This window comes from Budorcas taxicolor, chromosome 5 (genome assembly GCF_023091745.1).
Source record: "Budorcas taxicolor isolate Tak-1 chromosome 5, Takin1.1, whole genome shotgun sequence".
NCBI classification, from domain to species: domain Eukaryota; kingdom Metazoa; phylum Chordata; class Mammalia; order Artiodactyla; family Bovidae; genus Budorcas; species Budorcas taxicolor.
Window position 1 is genome coordinate 151,803,600 of NC_068914.1, and position 23,316 is coordinate 151,826,915.

At 54.5% G+C, this 23,316-nt stretch overlaps 1 protein-coding gene across 1 annotated transcript in view; it reads right to left on the reverse strand.

Annotated features, from left to right (window-relative positions):
• Positions 1-22,950, reverse strand: part of CACNA2D4 (calcium voltage-gated channel auxiliary subunit alpha2delta 4) — a 65,555-nt gene extending 42,605 nt beyond the window's left edge. The window contains exons 1-19 of the mRNA XM_052640635.1: positions 22,805-22,950; positions 21,144-21,225; positions 19,752-19,868; positions 18,120-18,179; positions 17,214-17,376; positions 16,897-17,028; positions 13,412-13,472; positions 12,658-12,808; positions 11,803-11,877; positions 11,450-11,539; positions 11,260-11,373; positions 10,805-10,883; positions 9,112-9,260; positions 8,015-8,077; positions 7,173-7,253; positions 6,594-6,668; positions 5,883-5,969; positions 5,291-5,362; positions 258-319 (exon numbers count right to left, since the gene is read on the reverse strand). Of these exons, the coding sequence (XP_052496595.1) occupies positions 258-319; positions 5,291-5,362; positions 5,883-5,969; positions 6,594-6,668; positions 7,173-7,253; positions 8,015-8,077; positions 9,112-9,260; positions 10,805-10,883; positions 11,260-11,373; positions 11,450-11,539; positions 11,803-11,877; positions 12,658-12,808; positions 13,412-13,472; positions 16,897-17,028; positions 17,214-17,376; positions 18,120-18,179; positions 19,752-19,868; positions 21,144-21,225; positions 22,805-22,950 (1,859 nt within the window). The remainder of the gene's footprint in view (positions 1-257; positions 320-5,290; positions 5,363-5,882; positions 5,970-6,593; positions 6,669-7,172; positions 7,254-8,014; positions 8,078-9,111; positions 9,261-10,804; positions 10,884-11,259; positions 11,374-11,449; positions 11,540-11,802; positions 11,878-12,657; positions 12,809-13,411; positions 13,473-16,896; positions 17,029-17,213; positions 17,377-18,119; positions 18,180-19,751; positions 19,869-21,143; positions 21,226-22,804) is intronic.
• Positions 22,951-23,316: the final 366 nt, after the last annotated feature.

The following is a 23,316-nucleotide window of genomic DNA, read 5'->3' on the forward strand; positions in this document are numbered from 1 at the left end:
GAGCTGGGATTGCAACTTAGTTTAGCTCCTGGCCCTGAACGCTGGGCCATGCTGCAACACTGAGTCACACAGCAAAGCAGGTGTAGACCTCAGCTTTCCTGAGTGCGGACCTGGGTCTTTTTCTGTTATCACAAAGATGCCAACTACTTATGAGTGAATCCAGTCCCAGACCTGAAAGTCCCACCTGAGCGGTTGGCCCTGACACTGTACCCCGCCCCCAGCCCCCCCCCCCCCCAAGTGAGATCCAGGCCCCTCACCTGAAAGGTGTGTCACTGATGTCCGTGAAGAAATAGTCGTTGGTCAAGAAAAGAACTCGCTTCTGAAAGAGGCACCAGGGAAGTGTGCCGGCTGGGGAGGGAGTGCCAACCGCCCCTCCCTCCCTCCCCATGTGCCGCCTGGTGCCCCGCCCCCGCCTCCCCCCCCACCCCCACTCAAAGGCCTTTTCCCACAGGCACACTGCAGCCCTGGGGAAGGTGTGCCTGACTGAGGGCCATAGTCCAGACTGCACTATCCCTATGGGGCCATGAGTTACCATGTGTACCACTCAGGAATGGAAATTTGAAATCTCAGTTACTGTCAGTTAACAGAAATGAAAACCTAGAAAGCCTGGCTGGCTGGTGGCCCCTGCGCTGGCCAGTGGCTACGGTTCAGGAGGGACCAGCACAGGCTGCTGGCTGGAGCTCACACTTGTACATCCCACCAGGAACAGCCCGCCTCTGGAGTCCAGACCCCTCCATGCCTTGCTGCCCTTCACAGCTTCTCTTTCCTTTCAAAGCTGCCATGTTGAAGTTGAGTTGAATTTGCACAAGTCAGGGCATCGGGGGGTGTGCACTGTGGCTAAGACAGGCAGAGGCATCATACAGCCCTGGTCTAAGCCCTGCTGGTCACTCACGGGCTGGTGAGCTTGGGTGAGTGACCTCACATTCTTGGGCATCGCATTTCTGTTTGTAAATCAGAATCAACAAGAGCATCCCCAGTGGGCTGCTGGGAGGCGGTGAGGGTGTTTATAGTGGGCGCGAAGGGCAGAGTTGACTTGGGCTCCAGTGCCCCATAGGCTGTACCATCTGCACACACTTGGATGCCTCTGGGAAAGCCGCACACTGCACTTGGCCATGGGGCTGTCCTTATCCCCTTTGCCTTTTTTTTTTTTTTTCAGGCTTTTCTTCTGGGTTGGAAACTGGAGTAAGATGTTGGATGGGACGCAGAGTGAGAAGGTAGCAAAAAAGGTTTGTTTCAGTAGGAAACCAGCTGTGGACCAAACGAGAAAGGACAGTTCCCAGCTTGGGCCTCATCCTGCCTGATGCCCTCTGGCCCCCTCTGCTTCAGGCAGACCCTCTCCCAGTTGGGTGGGGGGTCTGGGAGCCATGGGGGCAGCTGGGGGCCAGCCAGGGCACTGATGGGCTCCAAGTGGGACTGGTTTGAGACTGAAACTGGAGAGCATTAACATTTTTTTTCTTTCTTTCTTTTTTTTAATTGAAGAGAAGTTGAAATGCGCACATCTAGATGTATCATTTCAGCAGCTTTGATAAATGTATGCTGTTGTGGGATTGCCTCCCGGGCTGAGATAGGGATTGTGTGCAGCCCCTGAGATCACTCAGCCTGCTTCCGGTCAGCCCCCCATCCCCCCCCCCCTCCCCCCCCCGCCCCCCGCCGCCTTCCTGGGCGAGCTCTGCTCTGACCGCCATCCCCAGGGCTTAGGTTTGCTGTGCTCACAGCACGAGCCCTTTCGCCGCCACTTCTGCTTCATGGAGCGTCCCTGAGACCCACCCGTGCTGTCGAGCATGTCAGCGCTGTGCTCCTTTCCCTGCCGAACAGCAAGTACTTCAGGGAGGGCAAACCGCTGCGTACTTCTAGGTTTGCCCTCTGTGGGTGGTCATCTGGGTGTTCCCAGTTTAGGGCTGTTTTGAGTAAAGCTGCTGTGAACGTTCTTCTTGTGGACGTGTGTCTTCATTTCTCTTGGTAAGTACCAGGGAAGGAATTCCTTTGCAAAATATGCAAATTATGTTTGCCTTCATAAAACACTGCCAACTTCCCCAAATTATTTCATTATACTTCCACTAGCAATGTATGAACTCCAATTTCTCCACATCTTTGCCAGAATTATCAGTCTTTCAAATTGTAGTTATGTTAGAGGGTATGGGAGTAGTTTTCATTTGCATTTCCCTGACAACTAAAGTTGCTGGTTGGGCTTTTCATGGGCTTGTTGGTCATGTCTGTCTCTTCATTTCTAAAAGGTCTGCTGAAGTGTCTTGCCCACATTTTTAAAATTACATTGTTAGACTTTTTGTTAGTAATCTGGAGAAGTTCTTTATGGTCTGGACACAGCCTATGTCTGGATTTTCATTTTCTTAATTGTGTCTCCGGATGAACAGAACTGTTTTTTGATGAAATTCAATTTTTCAAATGTTATTTTATGTTTAATGCCTTTGGTATTTTTGTCAAAGAAAACTACATAACCTCAGGTTGTAAAGATTTTCGTCTGCATTTTCTTCTAGAAGCCTTATAGTTTTAGCTTTTACGTTGAGAGCTTTGTAATTGAGCGACATTCAAATTAATTTCTGTGTATGGTATGAGTATATCTCAGTGACTTTTGATACATTTATTCAATTGTTCCGGCACCATTTGTAGAAAAGTCTTTCCTTTCTCCATTGATTTGCCAAAGTGTCTTTATCGAAAATATGCTGGCGACTGGTGTGTTTTCCTGTGTGTTTCATTTCCGTAGTCTCCATTCCATGGATCCATTTGCCTATTCACATGCCAGTACCACTCTGCTTGGTTACTGCCGCTTTGAAGTAAGCTTTGAAATCAGGTACTGTGAATCATCCATCAAAAAGAATTTGTCCTTCTTTTTCAAGATAGTTTTGGCCATGTCAGGTCTTTTGCATATTCACATAGATTTTAGAGTCACCTTCTCCTTTGTCTAGAAGTGTGTTAGATTTTTTTTATTGGGATTGTGTTGAATCTATAGGTGAATTTTGGGAGAATAGACACCTTAGGAGTATTGATCTTACAATCCATAAACACGGTTATACTTTCCTATTTATTTAATTTTTTTATTTGACGTGCTTTCTGCAGTGTTATGTAGCTTTCAGTGTAGAGGTCATATATGTGAGATTTATTCCTATTTTATATTCTTTGTGCTGTGGAAATTGGAACTTAAAAGTATTTTCATTTTGCAAATGTTTCTGGCTATATATAAAAGTAAAACTGATTTTTATAATAGTACTCTGTGTTCTGTGAACTGGCTAAATTTATCTATTAGTTCCAGCAGCTGTTTTGCAAATTTGGGGGATTTTCTATGTGAACAATTATCTTGCTGTGAACAAAGATAGCTTTACTCTCTCCTTTCTACTTTTCATGCCGTTTATTTTGTTGCCCAGCCTTATTAGAAAGACAGGTTCTCGCCAGGTCCCTGGCAATGTTGGACGCAAGTGGTGAAACCAGACACCTTACCAGGTTCACAGTCTCACAGAGTGTTCAGTCATTCACCACTGAAAGTGAACTTTTCCACACATGGTTTGTTTTTTATCAGATTGAGGATGCTTCCTTCTGCTCCCAGTGAGGTTTTATCAAGCGTGTTCAGCATGCTTTGGGGTAGTCAAGTGCTGGTTTCTTCTCGTGTGTTAATGAAATGGGGTAACTTCCCTCTCTGCGGCTGTTATCTTACGCTTGCTCACCCTACAAACCCCACAACACAACAGCAACATTTTTCCTTTAAACAGTTGTCTTTTTGAGAAGTTAAAAGAACGAATGAAATCTTATCCTAACCCATGCATTTATCGTTTCCAATGCTGCTCATTTTTCTTTGTGTTGATCTAAGTTTCCATCTGTGTCATTTTTCTTCTGCCTGAAGAACTTCCTAAGTATTTCTCTTAGGGATGAACTTTTATCTCCTCTATTTGAAATTGTCTTTATTTCACCTCTTTTTGAGGTGGGAGCACCCCGACACCTGTGACTGGGAGTCTGGTTGAGATAAGGGTGGAGGTGCCTGGAAGCCACCTCTGCCTTTTCTGGCTCACGAGAAGGACCTACTGGGCCTGATGGGTCATCAGAGATGCTGACCGGCCTGCCTGAGGGAAGCCCTCTCAGTCCAGAGCTTGAAAACAACAGGCAGAGGCCAAAGAACTGACGCAGGTCCCAGGGAGAGCCAGCCTGCACATCTAAAAGGGATGCAGAGAGTTACTTTCCTTCCTAGGGCTTCCATGTTTGGCTTCCAGGAAAGTCCATGTCTGTGAAAGAAGCTGGGTCTAATCGTTGCCGACGGATGCCCATGTTCTTCCCTCGGAGGCGAAAGGGCAGCGGCAGTGGGAGGGAAGAGGTGACATTTGTAAATATGTCAAGGGACAATGCAGAGTCAGTGCCAGCCAGTGGGGCCTTTTACACGGAAAGAGGAAGCCGTGCCTTGTAAGTGACAAGCGAGTCTGTGGGGACAGGAAGGCATCGCTGGGTGGACCCATTCCTGAAAATCAGCTCTGAGGATCAACAGTAATTTTTAACTTCTTCACAGATGACATGCTTTACAAGAGCTGCTAACAGTTTGCAAAACTAACTGTCACTTTCCCTGTTTCCAGGGGCTTCCCTGGTGTCTCAGACAGTAAAGAATCTGCCTGCAAAGCAGGAGACCTGGGTTTGATCCCTGGATTGGGAAGATCCCCTGGAGAAGGGAATGGCAACCCACTCCAGTATTCTTGCCTGGAGAATTCCAGCGGAGCCTGGCAGGCTACAGTCCATACATAGGATTGCAAAGAGTTGGACTCGACTGAGCGACTAACGCCTTCCCCCTTTCCACCATAAACAACAAAAGGGCCACCTAGCAGGCAGGTAAGGCAGAAAGAGGGCTTCCCAGGTGACGCTAGTGGTAAAGAACCCACCCGCCAATGTAGGAGACATAAGAGACGCAGGTTTGACTCCTGGGTTGGGAAGATTCCCTGGAGGAGGGCATGGTAACCCACTCCAGTATTCTTGTCTGGGAAGGTCGCAAAGAGTCGGATACCACTGAGCAACTTAGCATCCATGAAAGGCAGAAAGAAGACCCGTGAAGGGCTGGGCTTGCTGCAGCTTCACCCTAGGCCCCTGAGAGGCAAGCCCTGAAGAGGGGTCACTCCCTGGCCAAAGCTCTGTGGGGCTGATGCTGGCTGGGCTGGGCCCCTCGCTTGGGCCCTCCAGGCTCCAGCAAGTTCTCAAGATTTACTCTCTGATTCAGCCAGGTCCCTTGTCAACACCACCAACCTTAATTAACCAGGATGCCACATCCTGGGACCAGACCTCAGCCTTTTCCTGGAGCGCTTACCCCTCTGTCCAGCGGGACTTTCACGTCCATGGAGAGAGACCCAGTCTCCCCATTGATCATGGCCGTTCTCAGCTTCGAGGAGAAAGAAAACAAAATCAGTTGCTTGGCACACCCTGGAGTGTGGAGGCTCTGAGCCTTGGCTTAGAGGTCCACCCTGGGAACACGCTTGGTTTTCCCCTTTCCCCTGCGAGCAGAGCCCAGGTGGGAAAAGAGATCTGCTTCCAGGGCTCTATTCCCCTTAGCTGGAATTCTAGAATTCACCAAGATAAGGCTCCCAGTGGGCTAATGAGTGAGGGACACTGTGGCCAACCCTCCAGACACAAGTTCCTCCAGGAGGAGCTCCTGACACCAAGGCTGGCCTGCAGCCGCCCGATCCCAAACTCTGCGGCTACAGACGCGAGCTCCTTCAACCTCGGAGGGAGCAGCTGTTATCTCTCTAGGGCCATGGGGAGAACCATCTGTTAGCAGCACCAGTTCTGCTTTGGGCCCAGAAAGTCTCCACCGAGGGAGCGGGGTGAGCTCAGCACCTACGCACTCCTCACCCCCGGTCCCTGCCGTCCAGCCACCCACCCTCTCCCCCTGCGCCACTCACTGTTCCAGCCTGGTCCTCCCACTCCACTTCCGAGAGGTCCACGCTGTTGTAGTTGGGCTTGGGCTTCAGTTTCTTCCCCTCTCGGTACTGAGTAGGCCAGGCAGGGGAGAGACTTGAAGTTAGCACAAGGCCCCGCTCAAGCCCAGCCCTTCCAGAAGGCCCGTGGGGCAAAGCCATAAACCAGAACATCTCGGCCATTCCTCCACCCGAGGCAGAGGGGCCCTGGCTAGCATTTGTGACGGATGGTTCCAGGCCTCGGAGGGAGATCTCCTTTGACGAGAAGCTTGTCCTGGTTTGGGACTCTAATTGTTAGAAAGTTCTTCCTCATCCAGAGGAGAAATCTGTCTCCCTGTGACTTTTACTACTGGACCACCAGGGATGTCCCTATATTGGGTTCTTAAATGGAATCCATTCACTGTTTCAACTGTTTCTATAAACTACCCCCAAATCTGGGTGTGGTGGCTCAGATGGTAAAGGAGCTGCCCAGAATTTGGAAGACCCAGGTTCGAACCCTGAGTCAGGAAGATCCCCTGGAGGAAGGCATGACTACCCACTCCAGTACTCTTGCCTGGAGAATCCCATGGACAGAGGAGCCTGGCAGGCTACGGTCTGTGTGGTTGCAGAGAGTCGGACATGACTGAACACACACACATGAACTGTCCCCAAATCCCGTACGGTTAAGACCTCAAGGCAAATAGGCTTGGCACCTACCAGGGGTCGGAGGTCAGGATGCGAGAGGATGTAGCCGTTGTTGGTGTTCAGAAAGGCATAGCCATGCACCCCGAGCTGGGGAGACAGGGATCGAGTGGGCATCAGGGGGTCTTTGTGCAGGAAGAGTGGGACTCGGCAGGGAGGAGGACCAGGATGGGGAGAAGTGCCAGAGGCCACAGAGCAGGACGCAGCTGATGTGGCCAAGGGTCCCAGGGGCCCCAGCCCCCGTCCCCTCTGCTCCGTGCCTGCACATCGAGGGTGTGTGTGTGGGCGGGGGGATGTCTGGGGGGCACTTGTGCGGGTGGGACAGGAAGGCAGGATGTGGGAGGTGGTGTCTGGGGGAGTGTCTGGGTGTGTGACAGGAAGGCAGGATGTCGGGGTGTCTGGAGGTGTGTCTGTGTGGCGGATGGGGGTGGCATGTCAGGGGTGGAGTGTCTGGGGAGGGGGGCATTAGGAGGAGGAATGCAGACCCCGTCCCAGCTCTGGTCTCAGCCACACTGTCTGCAGGGAGGCTCCTGAGCCTGCTGAAGTGGCTCCTGGGGGGCCTGTGACCCCACTCAGGGGCTGATCCAGGCTCACCTTGTACCGGGGCGCCAGCTTCATCAGCTCCCTCAGGGCCACGTCAGAGCCCACTACGCCCAGGAGGATGCCGTGGGACCGCTGGAAGGAAACGCTGGTGTCAGGGGACCTGGCTTCCCATGCGCGAGGCCAGGCTGGACCACCAGCCCTCCCAGACCCTCAAGAGGAAGCCACTTGCACCTCAGGTGGTCCTTGCTCTGCAGTTAGAGTTTAGGCTGAGATCCTGGAATAAAAACCTAGGACCTAGCAGAAGAGGCCCCAGGAGTAGCCTCAAGCTGGGAAGATTACTGTCCTGTATTAACGCGGAAGTTGTGATATTTAAATGAAATACAGAGCTTAATGAAATATCAGCCTTCACAGCAGAGGCTGAAATACTGGGATCCGGGGGGAGGGGGCGCTAATCTGAGCGCTGGTGTCTCTGAAGCACATGGGGCCTGTAAGGAAAGTTTTTCTGGCCAGACAGAGGAGTGGAGGCTCTCAAACCCCCCAACCAGAGCCTTCACAGATAAGTCAAAGCCTGCCCACACCCGCAGGGTCAGTGTGGCTTTGCTGGATGCCGGGCAGGTGACCCCTCTGGCCCAGGATCCCCAGGCAGGGTCCCACGTCCAGAGCAGCTGGCCAGCACCTGGCTGGGTGAGCAGAATCACAAGGCAGCTTCCGGAAGTGAGGATCCCGCCCCGCCCCTCCCGACCCAGAGACGTGGGTTCCTGGGCACAGGGCCTGGAACCTGTGTTTACACACGCCCATGGTGACCCTGAGGCCGTGTCGAGAACCCTGGGTCTAAAGATGCCGGCCGGCGGCCCCAGCTCGAACCTGGCAGCTGCTCACGAGCGGCCACTCACCGTCTCATTCTTCTTGCTGAAGACGGGCATGGCCACGGTGGTCAGCAGCGCCAGGCTCTCTGCCTGCGGGTGGAGAACTGTCATGGGGGGTGGGCGACAGAACAGAGTCTGCAGATGGGGACACAATAACTGCCCCCAAGGAGGCTTTCCTTCTCTGAATGAGGAGGAGAGTTGGCAGAAAGGCTGGAGGGGAGGGGGCTGGAGGGGGATTGGGGCAGACACCACAGCAAGCAAAGCCCTGAGCCAGGGCGGGTCTCAGAGCCCTGAGCCCACGGTCCTGCCCCGAACCCATTCACCCAGGCGTCTTGTCTCGGCCACGCCAAGGAGGCAGGCACACCCACAGGACAGGTCCTTCTGTGCACGAGCCCAGGAACAAAGGCTCAGGCAGCAAGAGGACACGCCGAGGAGCCACCGGGGCACAAGTTCGGGGCACAAGTTCTGGCCACTGAGATGCCAGGTTAAGTGTCCAGTAAGACTCCACGGACATTTCCCTTAGAGGTGGGGTGTGCGCCCCTCCCCTCCTCCACCGGAAGCCTAGAATGTGGCTGCCACCATTCTGAGCCCCTGTAGCTGCTTGCACAAGGTAGACCCCAGGGATGGCATGGGAGGGGGCAGTGGGAGGGGCCAGGGAGCTCGTCGTCCACCTCCAGGCTTCCTGTACGGGAAAGGGAAACACATGTCCCTCCTGTGGAAGCCGTTGTTCCCAGGTCTCTCTTAATCCCAACCTGACATGGGGGTCTGTGTTCATGATGAGGTTTGAGGAGCATCAGGACTGTCCCTTTCCTAGACATTTCATCTGACCATCTACCTTCCAAGTCTGGTCCTACATTGGAGGGACCTACAAGAGTCTCATTGGACACCGGGGTCCAGGGGAGGTTGCCGGGTTAAGCTGCAGTGTCTGAACCACTGGTCAGTCCCCTTTCTTCCTGGAGTGAGTGGGAGAGGGCAGGGAGGCAGGCAAGGACCATGGAGGAGGGACAGTCTGGGGCCGACGTTTCTGTCCAATGGGGGGTGGCCGCCGGTGGGGAGGTCACTCCACAATGCCTCCCCAGGAGGTGCTCTGGCCACCCCTCCCCTACCCAGGAGCCCCCGCTTGCTCCCTGGGGCCCCACCTTGCTATCTATGTAGGCTTCGGTCCAGGTGATGTCATGGTCGTGGTTGATGACCATGGGCCGGCTGAGCACGTGCAGGTACTCCATCACGTTCTCCTGGGCATCCGCCAGTGTGGAGATCTGCGTGTAGTAGCCTGGTCGGGGAGAGGGTGGCTGTGGACGCGAGGTGCACACCCCCAGCTGCCTACAGCTCTCGGCTGGGAGCTGCCCTGGGTCAGGCACTGGGCACTGCTTCCCCTGAGGCCACCCTCTCCTGGGGCAGTGAGGCTGCCAGGACATGAAGGCCTGGCCCTGCCTGGACTTGGGAGAACCCCCACCCCGCCAAGATCTAGAGTTGCCCTGGGAGCAGCAGGGCCTCAACTCAGGGCACAAGGCTGCCCCTCATCCCCCAGGGCTGTCCTGCAGGGGTGCACCCCATGGCAGACAGCTCTGTCCCGGGTCTTTTAATTTTTTATTTTATGTTGGAGTCTAGTTGACTTTTGTCTTCCCTGATAGCTCAGTTGGTAAAGAAGCTGCCTGCAATGTGGGAGACCCCGGCTTGATTCCTGGGTCGGGAAGATCCGCTGGAAAAGGGATAGGCTGTGTTAGTTTCAAGCGAATAGCATTTTTCAACATTTAATTTTTGATTTTATATTGGAACTCCTCACTGCCTGCCCCCTATCCCACCCCTCAGGCCTATTTGCAGAGAGCCTCCCTCCTCCTTTCTCTAACCACAGTCCTCCATCAGTCATGGGGAGGGGGCTGCAGCTGAGGCAAACGCCGTACAGGCTGTGACTGGTTTAGCACGCGTCTGCTCACCATCACCCACAGGACGCTCTCCCCAGCTCTGGGGAGCTGGGCCGCTTTTACTTCTAGGACGCCTCTTGTCTCAGACACTTCGATGCCCTTCCTCGCTCTGCGCATCTGACTCACTCCTACCACTTCTTACGTCTCACCTTAGACACACATCCTTCAGGAGGCCTGCCCTGACCGCCTAAATGTAGGAGGGCTGCCCCCTCACCCACACTTTGGGCAGCCTGTGCCCCTCTGCCCACAGCTCAGTTCAGATTGTCCCCTCACTGACAGCTCGCGGGTGTGTCTCCCCGCCCCACCTCCCTGTCTTCCGAACAGAGTCAGGGCCGTCCCTGCCATCCTGACCACGTCCATTTCCCAGGGCTGGGACCATCCAGAGCAGATGCTTGGACATCCTGCTGGGGTCGAGGGGCCTGAGTCAGCACTGCAAAGCCTGGGTATCGGGTTCTGGCCAGAGAGAGATGAAGGCTTCTATACACAAAGCCTTATTCTACAGAAAGCGATGGCCTGTGCCCTGAGTCTGGAGCAGAACCAAGCCCATGGGCTTCATCTGCAGCGGCTGGAATGGAGGCTGGACACCAGAGAGCACATTGAAGTGTCGGTCCCCCTGTCTGCCTGGTTTTCCGTGTGGCAGTTTGGGTAAAACCTCATTTGAAGAGAGGCCCCCCGCCTTCTGCAGACCCGAAGTCCCGACTTCTGGGTGCCTCTTAGAGGGTGTGTCATGGGGTGAGAGCCCTGCAAGGAGCAATCGGCACCCATCTTGATTGTCCGAGGAGGAAGCGGGTGGATGCAGTCACCTCCGCTTTGGGTTCCGCACCAGAGCCCCGGCTCAGCACCTGTGCTCAGGAGAGGCCCCGGACACCCTGGCTCACGTGTCATCACCCACCTTTGTTGTTGCAGGCGATCCACTTCAAGCGGTCAGCAAAACTCACTTCCCTCCCAATCAGGTAGGTGAAGACCCGGACCTGGTGGACGAGACCTGGTAGGCTTGAGTCCCGGCTGCTAGGGGCCTGGCCGCATCTGGGTCTAGGGCTGGGCTTTGGACTGTGCACTTTCAGCCCCTCTAATCAGGAAGGGCCCGGGGCCTGGGCTCATGGCAGGGGGGATGCCTGCCTGGTGTGGAGGCTTATGGGGGGATGCCTGCCTGGTGTGGGGGTCTGCCTGGTGAGGCTCACAGCCCATAATATTCCATCCTCACCCTATTCTGTGCCCTTGAGTGGAGCTCTGGGGTCACCCTGATGTTGGAACGTCACCCTGGGTCTCATGGGCCAAGCATGCAGACACGGCAGGAGGAGGCACTCCCCCGGCCCCCCTTCCCCGGCACCCCTCCCCGAGAGGAACCTTGCGGTCCGGCCAGTTGTACTTCTCCAGCACCGGCTCATAGTCTTCCACGGCCCCATCGGTGATCAGCATGATGGCCTGGTTGCACAGGCTTCCTTGCCCGGCCTCTTGGAACTGCGGGGAGACGTGGTTGTGATTCCCTGCCTCCTCTGCCCCGTCCGTGCCCTGTGCTTCCCAACACACATCAGACCTGCTGCAGGATCTGGAAGGCTTCACGGAGGGCTTGGTCCACGACGCCCACACCCTTGACCATCAACTCGTCCACCAGCTGTTTGAAGTGCTGTTGGAGATAAGAAGTTAGAGGAGGGTCAGCAGTCGCTGGGCCTGGGAACTTTCACCGTTGGTGGTTCTTTCAGAGGCTGTGCAGAGCTACTTGCCCAGAAGAGCATGACTGCAGGACCCATCCCCTAATTTCACAGCTGGACGTCTGCAGCAGAGGTTTCTCAGAAGCCCCCAGGAGAAGCTGAGAGGCCGTGAGTGGCCGGGGGCAAGGCCACCCCCACCCCTGGAAAGAGAAGCCGGACGGGCTCCAGGTACACCCACCTCTCGGTTGTCCCGATCTGCCTGGACCAAGATCCCCTTAAAACAAGGTTCGATGTAGTGGATGTAGTCGTTATACTGCAGAGGGTGGAGGGCAGAGGCCAAAGGGCAGAGGAGAGAGCACACAGGGTCAGTTTGGCAAGTCAGAGCCCAGTCACGAAGCTCACAACTCATGGAGGGTCAGGGGTGGGCTCACCCGGGCCCCTGTGTAATATGATCCTGGGGACTCTACGCTTTTGGCAGTTTCTCTGAGTAGAGGGAAGGGAGTACCGGGAACAGCAGAGCCTTGACTCTGAACACTCTCTCCCGAGTCCTGGCCTGGGCATCTTCTGGGGAGGCTGGCTGGGTGCCATCCACTCCTGGAGCTCACAGAGTCCAGGAGTCGCGCAACTCTTCTCTCCATTTCTGTCTGTCTGTCTCTCCCTCCACTTAATCCCTTTCTGGGGGCAGTTGGCGCAGTCGTCAGGAAAATCAGGACTGGTGACTGCGGGCCCCTCCCTCCTGACGTGTCTGGATTTGGGGACGAAGGAAGTGGGAGCCGGGGGTCTCCCATCCTGCAGAAAGGAGGGTCTTTCCAGGGTGATGCCACCAAGGGCACAGGGATGGGGCTGAGTTAGAGGTCTACTCATGGTCCTTCATCTAGATCAGACCCCAGACTCATCTGAGAGCCCAAGGAGAGCTGCTGCCTCAGAGAAAGGGCCACACGCACTTCCCATGTGACCTCAGAAACTGTGGACCCCTGGAAGCCCATCCTGGGTGGGAGGCCCCCCAGCTCCAGGGGACGAAGCGTCGAGTGCCCTTAGGTACAGGTCACTCTGGTGCAGGTGGAAGTATTTCTCGAATGGGAGGCGTGTTTACTGCGATGATGTTCACGAAGTCGTTCTCCCCCAGCGTGTCCAGGATGGTGGAGACGGTGTGCTTGGCGATGGTCATCCGCAGCCCCTTCATGCTGCCGCTCGTGTCCACCACGATCACGATGTCCTTCGGGGAGGTGGCAGCTTGTATGTACCTTTAGCAAAAGGGGAGGGACAGGTCGGCGGTGGGATAGCCAGAGTCAGAACCACTGTTGGCTGGGTCTCTCTTGTTTCTGTTCAGACTCTGTCTCAAAGCTCAAGTCAATCCCCAGGCTTTCCAGAACCAGCCAGCTGTTTGGCAGCCACTGTGGGGGCAACAGTTGGGACTGTGCCCACTGAGCGAGCATGTCAGGTGGGGACGGTCAGGTCTTGGTAGTGACCCTTGTCCTCTTTGGTTTGGGTGAGCCTGAGTTCCAGGGGGATCTGCCAGTGGGAAGGAAGGGAGCCGGACCCCCCAGACCTGGTTATAGATCTGCCAGAGGGGTGCGGGGGGAAAGGGAACCTGGCCAATGGTGGGTGTGCAGTCAGCTCAGGGCCCTGGAAGGAGGTGTCCGGCGGCAGGACAGCTGTGGTCAGTCCTGGAACAGAGCAGCTGTGGGGTGATACAGACAAACACTCTTCTTCTCTTGTGCTGGGTTAGTTCTGCAGACCTGAGGCCCCAGGGTGGGTGCAGAACAGGCCCTGGGGGAGAGCTAGGCAAAACCCAGAGGCTGCAGAGAGACACCAGCCCCAGAGGCCGGGCCCCTGGGGTCACTTACCAGCCGCGGTTCCGGCAGTCAAAGGTGATGACTCCGTTCTCATCTGGCGTCCACTTGATGCCTGGGGAAAAGAAGGCCTCACTCAGCCAGGCTGCCCCAGAGCCCCGGGCTGGGTGCTGATCCCAGGATGGCCAGGACCCCTGGGGCAGGGCCAGCTGGGGATGTGGACAGTGTGTGTGGGACCAGTCATCACACCCTGTAAACTGAGGGGGCAGCAAGGCAGGAGCAGCTGATGAATGGACACACCCTCAACTGCCCAGATCCAGAGCTGAGTTCACTTCACAGGTAGGACTCCCCAAACTCCTGAACTCCCAGTGCCCCAAGAGACATGGGCGAGGCCCGACAAAAGTTCCTAAGTGGCTTCCCCACAGATGAAGACCTCTGACTGCAAGCACGTGGACCTCGGACTAGTTGAAACCAGATATTCTTTTTCGTTTCCCTCCCTTTTTTCCTTTTTCTTTCCCCCTTTTTCCTTTCTTTTATATATATATATATATATATATTTTTTTTTTTTTTTCCCCCACACTGTATAACCCCCTTCAGGGCTCATAGCCCACAGGTATAGAGGCCAGGCCGTGCTGCAGGCTGAAGTTGACTCTGGCATGAGCGCACCAGGAAGAAACTAGACTGGTGATGCTCAAAAGCTCACTTGGATGCCAATCAATCTGAGACCTGAGCGGGAGATGAGCGGGCTCCCAGGGCCCCTCCCCAACGTGTCCTTTAACCCCCTTCCCTGAACGTCCTCGGGGAGCTGGAATCCCTTCCTGCCTTCACCCTGGTACACGCAGTCTCTCTTCAATAAAGAGCTCTGCTTGCCTACACGTCTTGAGGGAGATATCTTCATTTCTATGGCCTTGCTTTCTTAGAATCTGAAAAGGCCCAGGAACACACACGAGATATTTGTATCAGATAACAGTAAAGGCATCTAATTTGGGGAGATTAAGAAGTCAGGGTGGGGGCAGAGATGTAAGAAGGAGAGTTCTCAGGTGCTTGCGAAGAGGGTAAAATATGATTTAATTGTAAAACCTTGTGTTAACATGTGCCTGATATATCCCTGTTACACATTCAGGACTAATGACTAAATGGAAACAGGAATAAGTTCAGAAGTGATAGGGAAAAAAAAAGAATTGGAGGGGGAGAATTTATGAAAAAAAAGTAAATCATTAAAAAGGAAAGGAAGAAGCAAAAAGGAAACATAAAAATAGAAGGAGGAGGAGAAATCTAAAATATAAGATTGTAGCATGTCCAAATATATCAGTATAATACACGAAAATGCGCTTAACTCGCCAAATAGTAACAGATATTGTCAGTTTGAATAAAAATTGAAAAGCTATATGCTATTTTCAACAGATATGGCTAAAAAAAAGTGACATAGAAGATTGGAAGTGAAAGGATGGAAAATATATAGATATCAGGCATATACCAACCAAGAGCACACTAATATCTCTATGAATATCAGACGAAATAGACTTAAAAAGTGTGTTATAAAGGTTAATGAAGAGCAAGCAGATATTAAATCAGTAAAGGCACGGAAAATTTAAATAATACGACTTGACAAGCTTCATCTAATGATGTGAGCAGAATTTCTACCCAACAATTAAGGCACTCATATTCTGCTCAAGCACATGTAGAATATTTACAACAGTTGATGACATTTTAAGCTATGAAACTAGCTCCCAACTAATTTCATACAATCAGCACCATATACACCGTGTTCTCTGGCTGCAAACAACTGAATCAGACCAGAAATGAATAATAAAAAGATAAAGCTACGGTCCCCATATACTTGGAAATTATAAAACACACTGTTAAATTACTAAAGGTTCAATGAAGAATTCACAGGGGAATTCAAAGATATTGAGAAGCAAACAACATTAAAACACTACCCTGACACCAAGAAGCACAGACAAAGACTTTTGCGGGTCAAAAGTCACAGTGAATAGAATGCAAAGGGAATCCATGGAATGCAAGGAAATGGCCAGACTGCAAAGAGAACCCAGTGACAAGAACAGCAAACAACCCAGGACAAAAATGGGCAAGCTTTGGGTCTGCAGACAAGTTGACGGCTCTGGGAGCCCCGATGCAGCAGGAATTCCACCCTGGGGAAGGCACGAGGGACATGGGAGGTGTCTTCAAGCATTTGAAGGACTGTTCCACAGAAGAGGGATGAACTTGCCCATTGAGGCGCCAGAGAGCAGAGAAGAACCAATGACTTGTTGTGGATTTGGGTAGAGACAGCAGTGTCCCTGGTGGCTTAGACGAAATCCACCATTTGATCCCTGAGTTGAGAAGATCCCCTGAAGAAGGGAATGGCAACCCACTCCAGTATTCTTGCCTGGAGAATCCCATGGACAGAGGAGCCTGGAGGCTACGGTCCAGGGGTTGCAAAGAATTGGACATGACTGAGAAACTAACACTTTCACACAATTTTTTCATGGGAGGGTCCACCCTGGGGAAGCCATGAGCTCTGAGGTTGTTTTGTACTCCTCCTAAGAGAAACCCTGGGGGACATGGAACCATCCTCTACCCTCAGGATGGGCTGGGGCTGGGGACCTGGGAACCCTTGGCTGAAGTGCTTATACCTGGACGAACGTCTCCTTGAGCAACAAAATACAACCAAACTGTAGACTAAAAATAACCGCACGTGTGTGCAGTTGAGGCAAATTATGGACAACAAGATAGAAAAGTACCAAAAACACAGCTGCCACTTCTGAAGAACTGGGAGCAAAAGCAGGGCACTGCTCATGTCCTCTGCACTCAACACCACCAAGGTGTGAGCAGACCACACAGGCACCCCTCCAGGCCAACCCTGGGACGCACCCCACTCCCCGACCCTGATCAAAGGAACCAGCTCATCACCCGTGGGAGCCAGCAAGGGAACCCGCGTTTTGCTCTTGCTCCCCACTGTTATAGCAGGGGCCCCAAATTTAAAGGTTTGCCTGAATTTCTTATCTGTCTTCTAGTCAATTTCTATTGATTAAGGGAGTAACACTTGTCTCAGAAATAGGGCCATATCAAGGTTTTCTGGAGAGGGGGCTAAAGTAAGAGTGGGTGTGAGCTATGGAGGTGAATCCTTTTAAATGAGAAGTAACAGGAGGCAGAGCTCTTGGAGACCTTGCAGAGGGGCTTCTGTTTTCTGTTTGGTCAGTAGACCAGGGAGATTCCCCTACTGTCTGCTGGGCTGAACACCCAACAATTCAACCTTGTTCCCACTGTTGAGCATGGACTTTGCCCCATTTCTCCAGCGAGGAAGCAGCCTTCTGAAGGTCAGAACTGTTTGGCCCTCCTTTCCACCTCCCATATGCTTCTTGCAGGACCAGAGTCCAGGTGGGCATTGATTGGCTATTTACCGAGGGGTCCAACGGCATTGTTAGTTCATCCCTTCGTCAGTTATCACTTGAAAGTATGCTTTTTGGGTTGCAATGTCGCCTTGTTCCCAGAGACAGAGCCTAGAGGACTGTGGAGACGCCTCATCGAGTCCTCACCTGGGTAGATGCGGAAGAACCCCGTAGAGCTGCCAAAGTACTGCCAGGTCAGAGTCGGGTCTCTCTGGAAGTTCTCCACGAAGACAGCGTTCAGAGCTTCGGACATGTAGATTCCATTCAAGATATCTGGGTCTGAAGGGTGAGATTGTGGGGTGGGGCAACACAGGGGAGGTGAAATCAGTCTTCACCTGAACTTATGAGCACACACAAGCACACACTTGGAAGCACACTGCCGGCAGTGATGCCGTCCACAGCCGCACTCATTCTCCCCTGACCCAGGGGCCCCGTTTGCTCCCAGGGGGCAGTCCGGTGGGCACCTTTGTTGTAGACGTTGGTGGGCAGCTGCACGCTGCTCAGGGTGGTGTTCACCAGCAGGTTGCTGAAGTGCGCGTTGGCCTCTAGGAGGAACTCAGCCCCCAGCTCCACATATGCCCCGCTTGAGTCCTTCTCGTTGAGGAGGACGGAGTTGTAATAGTCGAACTAGGGTGACCGAGAGGGACAGGGGGTGAGAGAGGGTCAGACCGGAGGCTGAGGAGTCCAGCCACCACTGATTTGGGGCAAGTTCCAAACAGTTGGACCCGATGGTTGATTCTTCGGGTTTTGAAGTAAACTGTCTGGGTTGTGGCTTCAGTCCCCACTTTGCGTGGTGTGTGGACACAGCCAGCGTTGGGACAGACAGGCAGACACAGATTCAGGGGAGGTGGACAGATGGAGGTGCCCTCACCAGCACCCTGAGCTCTAACGGGAGTGGGAGGGCTCCTGGGACCCAGAACAGGGTCCCTGCAGGGGGTTTCCCTCTGAAGAGACAGCCTGCAGTCTGGCGCTCGACTGGGCTGCAAATGGCTCCTCAAGGACTCAGAGTGGTTCAGAACCAACCCTGCAGGTTTATACACACCTGTGCAGTTCAGAACCAGCCCTCACATTTATACACACCTGTGCAGTTCAGAACCAGCCCTCACATTTATACACACCCGTGCAGTTCAGAACCATCCCTGAAGGTTCATTCACACCCGTGCAGTTCAGAACCAACCCTGAAGGTTCATTCATAACTGTGCGGTTCAGAACCAGCCTTCAGGTCCACACACACCTGTATGCATTGAAAGACGATGCTGGGCCTCTTCCCCCCACCCTCGCCCCGTGTCCCGTCCTCAGGGGACCCGGCCTGAAGGGCTTCGGGACTCTAGTTGTCGTTCCTCCCAGGGCTGTGGGGCAGGAGGACTCACCACCAGGGACTCGTTGAATTTGTGGTTCAGGTCGGCCTCCTCGGCAGCCTCCACCAGATTCTGCAGCGGGGACACGAGGGGGAGAGTGAACGGGGAAAGGAGGCCAGGGGCCCCGTAAGGTCCACTCCCAGGGGTCCACCCACGAGAACCGGGGACAGACACTCAGACCAGCGCCTGCACACGAACGTGCACAGCAGCGCTAGTCTCAGTGGCCAAAAGGCAGATGCAGGTCACAGGACAGGAAACCAGTCTGCAAGGCGACACACAGGGTCCTTTCAACTACGCAGTGTTCCGGGGAAGGTCAGACACAGAAGCCTGGGGACACAGCCCAAAGGTTAGCCGTGGCCAGGGGCAAGCAGGACCTTTCAAGGCAGTGAACCCACTCTGTGATCTATGGCAGTGGGTACAGGTCATTACATGTTCATCCAAACCCTTGGGATGCACACCCCCAAGAGTGAACCCTCAAGCAGACTACGGACTTCAGGTGACAATGGCGCATCGGTGTCAGTTCGTTGATTGTACAAGTGTACCACCTGGTGGGAGTGTTGGTAGCTGGGAAGGCTGTGTTTGTGAGGGCAGGGGAGTAAATGGCAACTCTGTGCTTTCTTCACAATCTTGCTGTCAACCTAACACTGCTTTAAAAATTAAAGCCATTGGGTTTTCCCTGGGGGTTTAGTCATTAAGACTGCGCTTCCACTGCAAGGGGTTTGGGGTTGAACTCCAGTTGGGGAACTAAGATCCCACATGCTTCATGGAGCAGCCAAAAATAAATAAATTAATTAAATATATTAAAAAAAAAAGAGGAGTTCCCTGGTGATCCAGCAGTAAAGACTCCAAGCTTCCAGTGGAGGGGCCATGGGTTTGATCGCTGATCAGGGAACTTGATCTCACATGCTGCAACTAAGATCCAGTGCAGCCAAATAAATAAACAAATAACTTAAAAAAAAAAAAGATAAAGGAAAAAAAAGGCCCAGTGAATAGAGGTAGAGACACAGCAGGGCATTTATTACCAGGAAGATGGGATTTTACATCATCTGCGACCCTCTGGGTCTCTGTTTATCCTCCTGTGAACTGGGCAGAGCAATCCTTGCTGCCCTGCACCCAACCCTCATGTCTGAGGGCAAGATGAAGAAGTTCCATGGGGCAAAGCTTATTTAGTGCTGCTCTGCAGGAGATTCCCCATGGCACCCTCATGGAGGGTCTGTGGCTGTGACCCTGGAGGGAAGGGGGAAGGTGGGGAGGAAGAGGGAAGGAAGAGGGGAGGAGGGGGAGGGGGTTCACTTCACAGGCAGTCAGTCACCCCGTGGCCCTCCCACCCTCCGCCCCCACCCACCATTCACACAGTGGTAACTCCTGGGCCCTCATTCTGCACCCCGTCCCACTACTGAACCTGAGATCATGATGCAGGTCCTTCTTGACACCATGGGCTGACCCTCCAGCCCCGGACACTGTTCCCTAAGGCAGGGTACCCACCCCAGCCCTCCCCTCTCTCCTGTTGCCCCCACCCCACCTCCTCTTTGCAAGAGCCTGGTGGCTCACAGAGCTACGGGGCGGAAGGTGACGTGGTGGGAGGGCCCAGGGCAGGTGTTCGGTGTCTAGGGTGGGTGGGCCCCCAGCCCCCAGGCTGAGCACCTGGATAGCCTCCACTTTCCTGCGGAGCATGGTCTCCATGTCCTCCGAGAACTTCCTCACCAGCTCCAAGCCATCCACCTCCTTGATCTTCAGACTGGACTCCACATCCTTGTATTTCTGTTCAGGAGACACATGGAGACACACACCTGTTTTCTGGGACCCAGAAGTCCACCCGGATGGCTAGCAGCCTCTGCCCTCCCACTGGATGTTCACACCGGGGCCAGGATGGCCCTGTCTCCTCCAAAACCTCCCCTGCAGATGACAAATGACTTCTCTTATCAGACGTCCTCTGATTCATATCTGTCAGAGGGAGAGGTTGAGGCCCAGAGAGGTCGTGAAACTCAACTGAGGTCACACAGCTGCTCAGGGGCTGGGCCTCCACATGCTGCCTCTAGGGGTGGCTCTCAGGGGCTGCGAGGCTCGAGATCTTGGTGCCCAACCCCACACCCTGTGAGCTGCAGGGCTGGGCACTGCCTGACCCTCGGCCAGTGAGCCTGGGCGCTAAGAGGGCCGCTGAGTCACTCTCTGGGCCCTGGGAAGCCATCTGGGCACGAGTTACTTAGTTCCCCAAACTGCAGGTCCATGGCTTTCACCCCAAACAGCCACGTCTCCAGCTCCCTCATGAGTCAGAGGAAGGAGAAAATCAGAGGAAACTTGCTTGGCTGAGGGGCTGGTATGGCGGTGGGGAGAGTGAAGGGAGTCGGGGGCAGCCGGCATTGCTACCTGCCCAGAGCCAGGACAGCCGGAGGGGACAGGCATGACCTTAAAAGCCAAGGGCTCCTTCAGCAGTGCTTAGGAAACAATCTGAAGCTGCAGAGGGGAGAAGATGGGGAACACGGACCCTCAGCCATGGGCAGTGGGACAGCAGCACCCTCCTTTGTGATGGTCTGGAAGTCGTGATGCCAGGGGGACTGGAGCTTAAGGGGTCTAGTGAGAACCCGGCGGGTCATCTTTAATCGACAGAGCAGTGAACTACTCATGGGGGGGTTTGCCAGCTCCTGCCCAGGGGCCCTGAAGCTAGGACACCGTTGCAGGCAAGGTGGAGCACTGAGTGGGCGGCTCTCCGCTGGCCCCTGCCTGCTCCCCAGTGTGGGGCCTGCATCTGGCCCACCCACTCCCTCTCCCATTGGTCCCTCACCCCCACAACCTCTTGTTCCCGGATCCCATCTCAGGGTTGGCTTCCCGGCCCCTGAGCTGACATCCCACCAGCTTGCTCTGTGTCTTGGGCAAATCATTCCCCTCCCGGGGCCTCAGTTTCACCGTCTGAAATGGGGATTGGATTAGATGGTCCCCGGGGCCCTTCATAAGCACAGACATCCTGCTTCCCCACCAGGACGGAGTCCCTGGCTCTGATCACCTGGCTGACTGCCCAGCCGCCCTAGGTGGACTGACCTTCTGCAGCAGGAGGGAGCCTGAGTACTTGGTGACAGTGTCATACAGATCCCGGCCAAAGGTGTCTGCCCACAGCTTCACTCTGCCGGGCAGAAGGAGTACATGTGTGCATGCACGCACGCACACACACATGCACGCACACAGGAACACACACACATGCACACACACATGGAGACACAAAGATGCACACACGTGCACATAGACAGATGCACACATGCATGTGCAGACACACACGTGTGTGTACACACACGCACACACATGCACACACCCATTCACACACCCTTGCACACACACATGCATGCACACACACGAAGACACAAAGATGCACACTCATGCACACACATGTATACACGTATGCACACACACAGAGATAGATGCACACAGATGCATGTACATAGGAAGCCTGTGTCTGCACGCAGACACCTACTGATGCACATACACAAACCCGCACAATCATGCAGGGACACACATAACATAGACATACACGTAGACAGGGACACACACAATTACACACTGCCGTACACCCAGGAAAACACACCAACACAGTCCACCCCCTGTAGGGCAGGGATCCAGAGGACCCGTCAGGACTCAACAGTTACACTATGATCAGAACACCTTGGCTAGGACCCCGCTGAGGGGCAGAGCTGACCACCCAGAGCCAAGCCCTAACCCCACACCCCGAGGGCTAGAGAGAAGGGAGCGAGGCTGAGGGTCGGCAGGTTGGGCGGGAGACCCTGAGGACGTGCACAGATGCAGCTTCTCAGCCAGCTGTCCTCCAGCTGCCCCTTGCAGGTCACCCTGGGGCCACGACTCCTCTTCTAAAGGCTCGGTGGGGGGATGTGAGGCAGAGAGGCCGAACCTCTGAGCTGTGTCTGGGAGGCTGGGGCCACAGGCAGGTGACAAAGTAGAGGTGGGACCCCCTCCATGGGGACAGTGGACCTCAAACCTCGTGCACGGCTCAGCCCCACACAAACCCCGGGCATCCGTGGGCTGCAGGGCCCCCTTCTGTAAGACCAAGGCTGACGGCAGTCTGACTCGTGCTGGGCTCAGGTGTGATGAACAGGTAGCCCCTTTAGTCCAGGATGCTCTGCACCCATCCCAGCTGGAACCGTATTTAACGGAGCCGCCAGAACTAAGCACTAAAGACCAGACACCCCCAGGGAGCCACACAGTAGTTTATACACAGAATGACTGGAAGCTTCCCTGGAGCTGCTCTTAGTGACAGAATGTAGGACTGGGGCCAAGAGGGAGGCAGACAGGCATAAAAAGGGAATGGGGAACCCCCTTCACTCCCCCTGACTCCTGGCTGCACGAGCTGGTGGTCAGTTTAGGCCTGTTTACCCTCATAATGTCGAGATGTGGATTTCCTGGCAAATCCTTGGGGGACCCTGATGGTCACTTCCAGCAACTCGGCTCCCATTCCAACCGCTCATCCTGCAATCACCCCCAGGTGCTGAGGGTGCCAGGAGTTGTGGGGACCTCCATGATCAGGTCTGGGGAGGGGGTGGAGGTGGGGCCCTAAATGGCAGAGGTTTGGGAAAGAGAAGAGGTTCACAGGAGAAACGGATAGGGGGACTGGGGGGCGAGGACTGAGATGGGCTGGGGAGGGGAGGGGAGGGAGGAAAGGGTCTCTGGGGCAGGGGGCTGGCCTCGAGGCTTACGTTTCCACAGGGATCCTGACCTGCCCCTGTGTTGGGGGCAGGGATGTGCTGGACAGCAGGCACAGGAGGATCGCTGTCTTCCGCAGGGAGGCCCAGGCCACAGAGGTGGGGCTGGGGTCTGCATGGATGCTGGGGGGCCCGGGCATGGTCCCCCTGTGGGATGAGGCTGGGGAGCAGCCTCAGACCCTGAGCTCTGTCTGCCCAGACCCCTAGCACGGCCCCACACCTTCTGCTTCTGGGTCTGGACAAGCCTGTGGTTCCCCAGCTTCCAGTGGGGTCCTGGCTGCAGTGTCTGTGTGTGAGGAGGGGGCTCCCCTGTCTGTCCTGCAGAGGGGCGGCCCCACCTGAGCAGCAGGCTCCCAGGAGTGGGACTGACAGGAGAGGCTGGGACAGAATGAGCCAGTTAATCCGCCGGCCTCTTCTCTAATCCCCGCTCGGCAGCAGGAGGGTGGCGGCAGGGACCTCAGTGGGATTATCCTGGTTTCAGAAGTGGGGGCTGGCTCACCACGTGT